We start from the raw sequence: 12,335 nt of genomic DNA, 5'->3' as shown, positions 1-12,335 counted from the left end.
CCTCTACCCAGACCCACAACCCTGCCACTGTACCCTCCTGCCCTTTGCACACTCAAACTCATTGTTACTAAGCCATTATACTAGCAAACACTGAGGAAACTTGATGGCATCCTAAACGTGGCTGTTGGACTTCTGTATTGTCCCACTAATGCAAAGATATTTGCAGCACGTCTGCCTGCATTGCACACTCAAACTCATTGTTACTAAGCCATTATACTAGCAAACACTGAGGAAACTTAGTGGCATCCTAAACGTGGATGTTGGACTTCTGTATTGTCCCACTAGTGCAAAGATATTTGCAGCACGTCTGCCTGCATTGCACACTCAAACTCATTGTTACTAAGCCATTATACTAGCAAACACTGAGGAAACTTAGTGGCATCCTAAACGTGGCTGTTGGACTTCTGTATTGTCCCACTAGTACAAAGATATTTGCAGCACGTCTGCCTGCATTGCACACTCAAACTCACTGTTACTAAGCCATTATACTAGCAAACACTGAGGAAACTTAGTGGCATCCTAAAAGTGGCTGTTGGACTTCCATTAGTGTCCCACTGGTGCAAAGTTATTTGCAGCACCACTGCATTACACCCTCATGCACATTTTGCTACGCTAATTTTATAGCAAACTCAGGGAATTCCTTGCTGCATTTGATCATTCGGAGGGATAGAAAGTGAGGCTTCCTTTACTGTCCTGGTACCCACAGAACACGGCCACTGTACCCACCTGTCCACTTTTGCCACGCTATTTAATTTGCCCAAAGAGCTGACTCTTTTTCTACCTTCCTAAAATTGTCTGTAATACTAAGTTAGTGTTCCTTTGCTGCCAAGCAAGGTACAACACATGTGCATTCTACACTCCTTTCCATTTCTGGAATGCAATTATTAACTGCAGGTAGTCCAGCCATTCTGTGACGAAGGTGCAGGTGTGGATATAATGTAGCCTGCATCCAATGTTGGTTTTCTCGATGTCTGACAGCTCAACAACACCTTCTGTTTCCACTTCCAAAACAAGTGATGACCTGCCAATCACACTCCCTGTTGCGTCTAAAGGGGTGGAAGTTCAGTGTGAAAAACCATGTGAGACTGCTGTCCCCACAGTCACAGAGGATGAAGAGCACGCAGATGCACTTGATGGGGCAGGCGGTGGTTGCACAGGCACGCTAGGCCGCATTGTAGCACAGTGAAATTCACATTGCGACTTATGCTTCATTTTAAGTTGTGTACAGGGTTGGCTCCCCAGTATGCAGCAAAACCAGGCAACAGGAAAAGGACTCTAGGCAGTTGGGTTGATAAATGATTGTTTAACTTTACCAAAACAAACAATAAGAACCATGCATACAATTTAAATAATTGAACAATCTATTCTGTTGCTCTATTCTGTTGCCTACTACCTGCTAATCCCTCTGCGTAGCAGCAGTAATTGTGTGTTTGTGCGTGTGTGTGTGTGCGAACACGACTTACCAGTGTCGCATCACAAGAGCTTCCAAGTTATCTACCTAAACATAGACAAAACACATTACCCCCCCTAAATACCCTTGTTAGCTGAAGCCTAATGATAGCAGTGTGAATGCAAACCACACAGCTTTGCAACACAGTCATGGAAATCTTGAAAAGCAACAGTCAATGCAAACATGTGTCGCTGTCCCTCTATGATTTAAACTGTACGTGACAATTTGACAGTGCAGAGGCAGCAAGTCTTATTGTCTATATAGTCGGCCTACCCAGAACAGATATGTGTTTTGCTAATAAAACAAAGTGTTGCGTCCCCGCATTATTGTCTGGGCACAGCCTACCGTACCCGGGTACTGTGATGTCCAGTTGCCAGAAATACAGACTTTACGCTCCTCTCACGGTAAGCAGTATAGACAGCACCGTAAGAATGTTGGTCTGTGGCACAGGATGCTGCTCACTGGCGTTACGGTACTCCTCACCAAACTCCAAAATGACTCCCCTCACAATTGAACGAAGTGTTTCCGCGGTGGCTCCTTGCTGTAACACACACCTTTAGCTTTTCCTTCTGTTCATAGACAGCATCTCCAAGTCCACACCCGAAGAGCAATTTCTCCTCCACGTCTAAGTGTGGAGAGGCAGCTAGTGCACATGCGTGTGCCGATTTACCCCAGCCGCAGCCTAACTACAGTGTTTCGCCTAGTGAGTATGCTCAGCCTGACTGTGCCATTCCTGAGGCTAAGTCTTCATTTCGGGATATAGCGCATGCTCCCACACTTATTGCGAAAAGCCCCTATGCACAGGTACTTGCACTCCGTGCCGGGTCTAAGTCCTGTTTTGTGCCTAGACACCATGCTAGAGCTGATAGTCTTTTTTCAGAGACTGTATTTCATGCTACTGAGCATGCTCAGGCACTTACTGCATCAGAGACTAGGTCCGGTAATGAACTCTTTGGCCCTGATGTGGGGGGCCCATATAGACCACAGGGCATCAGGTGTCCTGACGATGTGGCCAGGCCACTCCCAAATGGCTTGCAGAGGCCCGCCCCTATGACTTGTCACCTCATTATTGATGGTCAGATGATGACTGGTGAGGTGTTTTTGTCGTGGCAGCCATGAGGTCATTATTGAAGTTGCGGTTCCAAATAGGTTGCTAGTTATGACACTCATGACGTGTCACTCTGCTTTTGTCTCCAGGAGGTGCATTGTGGTCCACCCTGGTTTGGGGTGGACGCAGGTTATAAAACGGGCTGGAGCCAACAAGGAGGTGCACAGTCTTCTATTATGCTCCGAAAGAGCACACCTCCATGTGTTGAACCCATTGCGGCTTTAGGCCAGAGGTAGGCAGGGATACGGCGTCGATGCAGGCCACCACCACAGTTGGTAACGCAGAACGGTTAAGACCAGCTCCTGTCCTACCATTCCTGCTTGTGCAGCCCAGTGGCATTAACAGGCCTGCTGCTGCTGATGCGCCTGCTGTCCACAGGTGTGGCCCCAATGCACACGGTCAGCGTACTCAATGGCCCCTGTGATGTTAACAGGGAGTTCCTGGGCTGGGTGGGCGTGTGGACCCTGTGACGCTAACAGGGCTCCCAGTCTCCAGATCCGAGTGGCGTCTAACTCGGTTCAGGCTACTATTAGTTTCATAGCCACAGAGCTCTGTATCCTCCACCTAACCTTCCAGTTGCCAACCTCTCCTTTTCCATCTGGGAGCACGGTGGACACTGACTGCTGATGGGGATATATACCTTTCTCTTTCTTTTCTTATTAATTTTCGTTATATAGCGGTAACATAGTATATACCACCTTATCCAAATCTGCCAGTCCCACAAATGTTACTTTTGCTTAACCACCAAACCCACGGACAAAAACTTTTTTCCCCTTTCCAACACACCTGTTCCCCTTTCCACCAGCATCTGTCCTTTTTCAACTCATTTTGTATATGACCAAAAGTGCAACTCTGCAGGGACACCGTACTCAATGCCATCTCAGCACAGCAGCCAGCCCTCGGTCCCTCAGATGTGGACAAGTAAAAGACCATTTCCTCCTATCCATGACAAAGCGTTGAGATTCACTCTGTGCAGTACTGGTGTTTAGTGGAAAAGCAGATCTAAGATTGTGTACCACCTTCTGCAGATACTCCTGTATACGTGCGTCCCTTTCTATGGCAGGAATTATTTCGCCAAATTTTGTCTTGTACCAGGGATCTAACAGTGTGGCAACCCAGTAGTTAGCATTACTTCGAATTCGTACAATCCGAGGGTCATGTTGTAGGTAGTGCAGCAAGAAGGTGCTCATGTGTCTTGTGCATCCAGGAGGACCAAGTCCTTGGTGTGTTGGTGGCAGAGAGGTGAGAATCGTGCCTCCTTCCTCTGCCCTCTTCCCCCCAACCTCGCACAACCGAAATGTGAGCAAGCTCTCACTCATCTGCTGAGTCTTCCATGCCCATTGCCAGTTCGTCCTCCTTTTCTTCATGGGCTCCTGCACCTTCCTCAACACTTTTTGCTGAGACTATGCGCCCTTGTTAATCCCTCTCCCCCACCATGACTGCCGCCTAGGTGCCGCTGACCATCTGGACCTCGTAGATCTTGTTATCCCTTCCGCATATGACTCCGCCTGTACTTCCTCCCCTTCCTCTTGTCCCAACACCTGACTCCGAATAATGCTTACAGTGTGCTCCATCATGTAGATGACCAGAATTGTCACGCTGAGAATGGCATTGCCAGTGCTAAACATCTTCGTCGACATTTGTAAACTGTGTAGAAGGGTGCATAGGTCCTTGATCTGACACCACTCCAGCAGCGTGATCTGCACCACCTCTGGATCAAGTTAGGCCAGGCTATATGTCATAACGTATTGCAGCAGGGTTCGGCGGTGCTGCCACAAACGCTGCAACATGTGCAGATTCAAATTCCTGCGTGTCGGCACATCGCATTTCAGGAGTTTAACCACCAGACCTAAAGACTTCTGGAGCGACGAAACTTGTTGAGCTGCTGTGTGCGAACGATGGAAGTGAGCACATAGCGAGCGTGCCCGCTGCACAAGGTCATGTAGGCCGGGATGGTGTTTTAAAAATTGCTGGAGAATTAGATTCATCACGTGAGCCATACAAGGCACGTGTGTCACATTGCCTTGACAATGGCCCGCAGACAGATTTGCATCATTGCCGCACACTGCGGTTAAGTCATCAACGGAGTACGCTCCGTCAATTTGTACTCTGGTCGCCAGGTGACAACGTGTTCCTTTCATGCATAGTGCTGATGATGGGAGAGAAGTTGATGCCAGCGGCGCAGGTGGACGCAGGTTATGCTCACCCACTGGGCTGCATTACCTTGACAGATGCAGAATCTCTGGCTGAATGTAGGTGGTGGGTATCTCACAGATGAAGTACCATCATTCAGCTACAACCAATGGGAAGACACCACACCCTTTTTTATGCCCATCCTGTCTGCAGACCACTGCCAGACATAGCTATGAACCTCTGGTTACTTTTACCCCCAGTTCAGTTTTATGATTTTGTGTGCTTGTTACCTGACTACTTTTCCTGCTTGATGTTTATGTACCTTGTTGGCCGATCCGCATTTCACCTCTGCTTGTTTTCTGATTAAGTCCTGGCCATCCCATTCTGTTCCTCAATTAATGTTTTGTCTCTGCCTGACTACTCTTCTCTGGAAATGCAGCCTTCCACAGGTATTGATCACCTTGGGCCCTGTGTAATTCCTAATCCCTGTATAGGAGTTAAAGGGTTTCAGGGTTCTGGAGGTCCTGCTTGGTGAGTGGCTTCCCTCTAGCCTATCCTTTACAGCCCATCTGAGTGTGTGGATTAAGGAAGGCGTTACACCGTGCCCTCTGCAGAAGGCCATGTAGGGCAGGATAGTGCTTTAAAAATTGCTGGACAACCAGGTTCAACACGTGAGCCACACAAGGCACGTGTGTCACATTGTCACGGCGAAGGGCCGCACCCATGTTTGCATCATTGTCACACCCGGCTTTCCCTGGCTGCTGGTTGAGTGGAGACAACCATTGATGAAACTTGGTCTCCAGAGCTAACCGTCCACAACTTCTCAGCGGCGTGACTCACATTTCCCATACATTTCAAAGTAAACATTTGACCGCATGATGGCATTGAGCTCTGCTGCCAGCATAGTAAGGAGGTGTGTGGTATTCCTTGTGCGCAGTTACAAGGAAGGGTGCCCTGACCACACAGGGTTTGGGCCGAGGTGAAGGACCCACACGAGGTTGAGGAGGCAGAAGCAGTGTATTAACTTCTACATACAGAGGAAGGATTGATACAACTCGTGGGGACAGCAAGACTTGTACAGCAGACCCTTCTCCATCTCTCCCCATAGTAACCCATTGCCCAGTCAGCGACATGTAACGCCCCTGTCCATGCTTACTGGGCCAAGTATCTGTGGTGAAATGCACCCTGTCACACAGTTTCTCAAAGAAGCGGTGATGTTTGGTGCGACATGCTGGTGTAGCGCGTGCACGCCTTTGTTGGAGAAGGAGTGGCGCCTGGGCATCGGCTCTTGGGGCACTGCGATGGGCATAAGGTCTCAAAAATCCTCGGTTAAAAAGATTGGAAAGGAAGCATTTTGGTAGCCAACAGTTTGCAGATGCTGAAAGTCAACCTCTAAGCCATGTCATGCCCTTCTAAAAGCATGTAAAACACAGCAAGGGGATTCCAACCACAGTCTCCCTCGTTTCCACTAATTGGGCCACACACACACCCCACTTGACTGGCATCAGTTAACCCCCATTTTCAAGATGAAAAAGATGCTTTGCATGAAGCACTCTCAAAAATACGCGTGCCTTTCGCCTCCCCTGGCTGAGCCAGGGGAAGAAAAGTCCTCTGAGAGCCATGACTTGTTCATCTTGGTGAACGTTAGTCTGTCCACATTGTCAGTGGACAGATACGTGTGCTTAGCTGTCAGCACACCCCCAGCAGCACTGAGGACACGTTCCGAGAAACCGCTGGCTGCGGGACACAACAAGATCCCCAAGGCATACGTGGGGAGCTCAGGCAATTTATCCAGATTGGAAGCCTAAAATGAGCAGGGCTCAAGTTGCACAGTAATGGCATAGACGTTCCCTTGCATATACTCATACCTGTGTCTCCTCCTCTTTTTCCTTATACTCATGCGAAAACAAAAGAGCTGGACATGTCCTTGTCACTTTCCCATGTGTTTGTGTTGTGAGTTGTTTGTCACCTTTTGGACACCTTTGAGGATGTTTTCTAGGTGTTTTTATGTGTTTGTGATTGCCTGCCATTGTTTCCTATGCGGTTCGAGTTCGGTTCGTCGAACGTTCGCCGAACGAGACCTCCGTTCGACGAACCGAACCGCGGCTGGTTCGCTCATCTCTAGTTCGAATATATAAAATAATGGAAGTTTTGAGGATGATCATAATTTTGGTTGCACTTGTGTTTTTATTGTGGCAATTGTCATTAACTGTAGATTGCTATGAAGAGTGATAAGCTGAATTACAAAAATTTTCAGTCATTTCTTGCCATGAAAATTAATTTAATCACAAAAGCTTAATTTCTACTAAATTTCAGATCTGCCATTATGAAGGCTTCAGGGAACCCAAGAAATTCCAGCAAGCATCAGGTATCAGGTCTGCACTAGAGTTGAGTTGATCCCATAGCTGAATTTCCTTTATGAGATAGATTGCAGCAGGCAGGTGTCAGTGAGGCTTTTGAAGGCTTGTTTGGTGTCAAGAAAAGCAGCAAAGAAGCCACTTCTCTTCAAGAAAGACATCATCCTGCAGAATGTTAGTCTGTGTAAGTACAGGGATTGGACTGTAGAGATCTGGGGTAAGGTTATTTTGTCTTATGAAGCTCCCCTTCAGATTTTGGTACATCAGGAAGAATGATTGCTCAAATGAAAAGCTGAAGACTACCACGAGTCCTGTATCATGTCGACACTAGAGCCTTCCCGAGACCAGTCATGTGTGGGTTCGATTTTCATCCACGCGAGTAGGCTCACCTCACAATTTTAAATAAGAACACTGCCATGAATAAAGAATGAGATCTATACATCTTCTAAGTAACTTCTCAGATCAATTTTAAGATTAACAATGGTCTCCATGGTGCCGGAAACATCATGTCAAAAGGATTAAGTGATAACCAAGTGGCTCAGTTGAACAAAATATTGACATTTGCGGGGTAATATATGGGGTTGAGGTAAGCTTTTAATTACCAGTTGGCATCAAGCTATTATATTAGTGGCCATGGCAATCAGGAAAAGCCGGGTAAAGTGCTGGGATTGTCGCACCTAATTGATGCGACAATTCTGGGGCAGCTGTAGGCCGCTATTCATGGCTTGGGGGGTCCCAATAACCATGGGACTCCCCAGGCTGAGAATACCAGCCTCCAGTTGTGCATCAAAATGAGGGGGAAGGGGGGGGGCACCGCATGCCAATTTTCAAAATTTATAGAAATGTAAAAAAATTGAAAAGAAAAAAAAAACAAACACAAAAACACAAACGAAAAAGCCTCATGCGGTTCCTCTAGTTTTGATACACAGCCAAGATAGCCCATAGCTATGGGCTACAGCCTGCAGCTGTAAGCTTTACCTGGGCTGGACATCATGGGGGACCCTACGCCAATTGTTTTAATTTATTTTTATACCACGATACTGACCCGCAGACAGTTACACTGCTTTCCCTGCCCACTGGCCATCCTATCCTGGCGCCTGTGATTGGTTGCAGTCAGACTGTCACAAAGGCTGGGGACGCGTCTGTCGGCAACAAATCACAGACGCCAGGTGAGCGGGAAAGCAATGCATGTAGATGAGCAATGATGAGCGGCCCAGGAAGAGGAGAGACTCTGTATGAAGCGCTAGCTCATTCTTATTTTCCCCGTTCATTTTTTTGTTTTTTTAATTTCCTGAGTGCCAGATTCAGAAAAATATCTGGAATATCCCAGGCCCGGCGCCCATGCACCTTTTAAACCGTGGATCCGGACTTTTACAGTCCGGGTCCACCCATCACTACTCTTTAAATTTGTTCTGTTTATCTCTTATGAAAGCATGAACCAGTCCAGGCGCTGACAAATGCTGGTAAAGCTAGAGAAAACCGCTAGAGCAAAACTGTGCCGCACCTAATTTGTGGAAGCGACTGGCTTTTTTTATTCTATATTTTATTTTAAAAAGCACACACATGTACAATAACTCTACTTTGCTGCAAAGCTTGGCACAAATGCAAATGACACAAACCCATTAAAAGACAATATTTATTTATTTTCTTGACAGCAATTTGCCTTTTAGAAGGAAAAATAAACCAACCCTGAAGTTTAAAAATGAACGATTACAAGAGAATAAGACGCCTAATTTGGAGGCATTGTAACAGGAAACACTTCATTGCAAAGTGAAATGTGTGGCTGACATTAGATATTTATACTAATTCAGACTGACAAGTCAATGGCGGCTGTAATACAGCTCCATACAGGACGGGCATGAAATCCAGTAAGGACAGGGAAACCGACACCAAGGCTTTTGTGTGGCAGCGGTTCCCAGATGGGATCAGCTTTTGCTCCCGTCCCATTTTGCATATAGAGGAAATAATTTAACTATACAAAAAAAACACAGACAATAATAAAAACAGACAAAACAGATGAAGAAAACACTCCTCAATCAGAGCATCCCCAATTATACAGTAAAGATTTTTCAGTAAAGTGCATCTTCTGTAAGATTTGTCTTGTGAAACAGTATTTTGCCAATCTAAAAAAAAAACTTAACACAAAACGTGAATCATTTATAAAGATGGTAACGTGAGCTTTTTCTTTTTCACAACCTTTTCACATTATTTATCAAACTGGAATTAGATATGCTTGGCAAACATTTCCCTTAGAGAAAAAGAAAAAATAAAAAACGCACGATTAAAGAGAAACGTTTCTTGGTGCAATGGCGTACACAGCGTGAACCATTAGATCTTGGGGAGTTTTGGCGCAGTGACGACCGGGTTGGACTCCTGCAGATACCTCCTACCCGCGGTTTTGTAGTCATAGGTACAGTTGTGAGTTTCTGAATAACGATGAGTGGCACAAAAATTGTTCCCACACCTGGAGGAAGGAGACAATAAAATATATATTAATGCTTGAAAGTGCATGGGTCATGTTCACATGTGGCATTTTGCAATTTTCTGTAGAAAAGCTGCTTTTTACAGAACTAGCAAAAGCTAGGTTTTTTTTGTTTTTTCAAATCTGCAGAATGTCAATTCTTTCAGCAATATCTTTTTTTCATTTCCCACCGATAGAAAGTAATGAAAAGGTTAAAAATGCACAGGTTTTGAACTAACATGTACTGTACATAAATAACACTTAATTCACACCTGAAACAAAAAAAAAAAACAAAAAAAAATCTTACTGAGATAATTACCTTTATTTCCTGTACGAGTTATAGATTTTATTAGACATTTTCCACAAGTATGGGAGATCAATTTCTAACTTCAAGAATTTGTGCAGGCTCGGGAACAAGGTATGCAGTCACACTATGTGGGGTGCATACGGTCACAATTCCTCAGTATTGCGAGCAGGCAGGAACATGACCGCACTTGCCAGATTTGCATACTCGGTCATGAAAGCTGGGTTCTCTTAATTCATTTCTATTGAGAAGCTAAATGAGTTTAGCAGTCAGCCGAACGCCAGCGTGCAGATCGCCCACTCACAATGGCAATACTGAGGGATTGTCAGTGTGCACACTACACACTGTCATGATTCAGAGTGATCTCAGACATTGTGCCAAGAATGGACAACAGCGTAGGGACCATCTGCAGCATATTTGCGATGGAATACACCTCGGTTACTTACCGGTAGCCGTTTTTTCCAGAACCCATGACAGCACCCATATAATCACGTGGTGCTGTCATGGGTGAGGGGAAAAAGAATCATACCCTATTATATACTTCTACTTTTAAGTGAACAAGGTTTTAAGAAACCCTATTCATAAGCAGCAAAAAAGTCCACCAGACCAGTCCATCAGCAGCCTACACCGAAATCACTGCATAAAAAAAAATCTGCAGCCTGCACCGAAATCCGATATCCATTAATATACTGCACACAAAAGAAGGTCTTGCAATACCCTTCAATAAGCCGCCATGGTTAGCTGGTGAGCTGGTCTCTGCACGGCGAAGGCAATACAATCACCTGAAATAAAGCGGGGATGGCAGAGGACAGGTGAGAAGAATCCCCCCCACCACCACCACCCCCCATCTATGTGTATGTGAAGAATGGCATATTAGGGGACATTACTACAGGATGGGCACATTAGTAGAGGTTGGGAACCAGGATGGGGCACATTACTACAAGGGGACCCTGATTGGAACATTACTACAATATGTTAGCCAAAATTACTATATGGTGCTAATTGTAAGACAATATCATAAGGAGGGGGAAAATAAAAATAAAAAGCATGACTTTATATATAAAAAAAACATTTTTAATGGTAAACTAAACAAAAAAAGTGCTTGTGTGTTAGCGCCACATTTGTAACGACCCAAGCTATAAAACCATACCATAACTCACTCAATGAATGCCATTTAAAAAAAAAACAACGGATTTTTGTGTACTCACCGTAAAATAGTTTTCTCTTAGCCATCATTGGGGGACACAGGACCATGGGTGTTATGCTGCCTATCCATAGGAGGACACTAAGTAGATGCAAAAAGCATTAGCTCCTCCTCTGCAGTATACACCCCCTGGCCGGGCCAGGCAACCTCAGTTTTAGTACACAAGCAGTAGGAGAAAAAAAGAAGAAAAAAAAAAAAAAAAAAAAAAAAAATAGTAAGAACTTATCTCAACGGAAGAACATGAGAAAAAAAAAAGTCATAACCAAATAAGGTACTGAGAGAACCAAGACCCAACAGGGCAACAGGGTGGGTGCTGTGTCCCCCAATGATGGCTAAGAGAAAACGATTTTACGGTGAGTACACAAAAATCCGTTTTTCTCTGACGCCTCATTGGGGGACACAGGACCATGGGACGTCCTAAAGCAGTCCATGGGGGGGGGGGGGGGGGGGAAGAGAGACAACACAACCCAAGGACGAGGAACCAGTCCCAGACAGCCTGGAGCGCCTACTGAGAGAGGTGCTCTACTGCCGTTTGCAGAATTTTCCTACCCAGATTTGCCTCAGCTGAAACCTGGGTATGGACTCTGTAATGCTTTGAAAAAGTATGTAGGCTAGACCAGGTCGCAGCCTTACACACCTGTTCCACTGAAGCCTGATGCCGAATGGCCCACGAAGCGCCAACTGCTCGCGTGGAATGAGCCCGCAGCCCACTAGGAATGGGCTTGAGTTGCAAGCGGTAGACTTCCTGGATCGCAGAGCGAATCCAGCGAGCCAGAGTTGCCTTTGAAGCTGCCTGTCCCTTCTTAGGCCCCTCAGGAATGACGAACAGAGTCCGTTTTCCTATAGGGGGCTGTCCTGGATATGTAATATCTGAGAGCTCTGACGAGGTTTAACGAATGCAGAGACCTTTCCACCCTATGAACTGGGTGTGGACAAAAGGAAGGCAGAACAATGTCCTCGTTCAAATGAAATGAAGGTAGGAACCTTTGGAAGAAAATCCGGAAGGGGGCGCAGAACCACCTTCTCCTGGTGAAAGATCAGAAAAGGCACGCGGCAAGAGAGTGCTGCCAGCTCCGAAACCTGTCTGATGGACGGACGTAATTGCCACCAGGAATGTTACCTTCCAGGACAGAAGAGCAAGGGAGGATTCCTTGAGAGGTTCAAAGGGGGACCTCTGGAGACCGTCCAGAACGAGATTGAGGTCCCATGGGTCCAGCGGCCGTTTGTACAGGGGAACTAGATGGGAAACGCCCTGGAGGAAGGTCTTGCGTTTTTTGAGCCAGCGGCATTGGTAGAAGATTGAGAGCGCTGAGACCTG

The 12,335-nt window shown here is 46.0% G+C and overlaps 1 protein-coding gene across 2 annotated transcripts in view; it reads right to left on the bottom strand.

The window, feature by feature from the left end:
* Positions 1-8,670: 8,670 nt before the first annotated feature.
* The window catches only part of ZFAND4 (zinc finger AN1-type containing 4), a 75,234-nt gene continuing 71,569 nt past the window's right edge, over positions 8,671-12,335 (bottom strand). For both annotated transcript variants that reach the window (XM_075347253.1, XM_075347252.1), the window contains exon 10: positions 8,671-9,512. In XM_075347253.1, coding sequence (XP_075203368.1) covers positions 9,377-9,512 — 136 coding nt within the window. In that variant the 3' untranslated portion in view covers positions 8,671-9,376. The remainder of the gene's footprint in view (positions 9,513-12,335) is intronic.

The sequence above is a fragment of the Anomaloglossus baeobatrachus genome, chromosome 5 (assembly GCF_048569485.1).
Source record: "Anomaloglossus baeobatrachus isolate aAnoBae1 chromosome 5, aAnoBae1.hap1, whole genome shotgun sequence".
NCBI classification, from domain to species: Eukaryota; Metazoa; Chordata; class Amphibia; order Anura; family Aromobatidae; genus Anomaloglossus; species Anomaloglossus baeobatrachus.
This window is presented reverse-complemented; position numbering and strand designations above follow the sequence as displayed.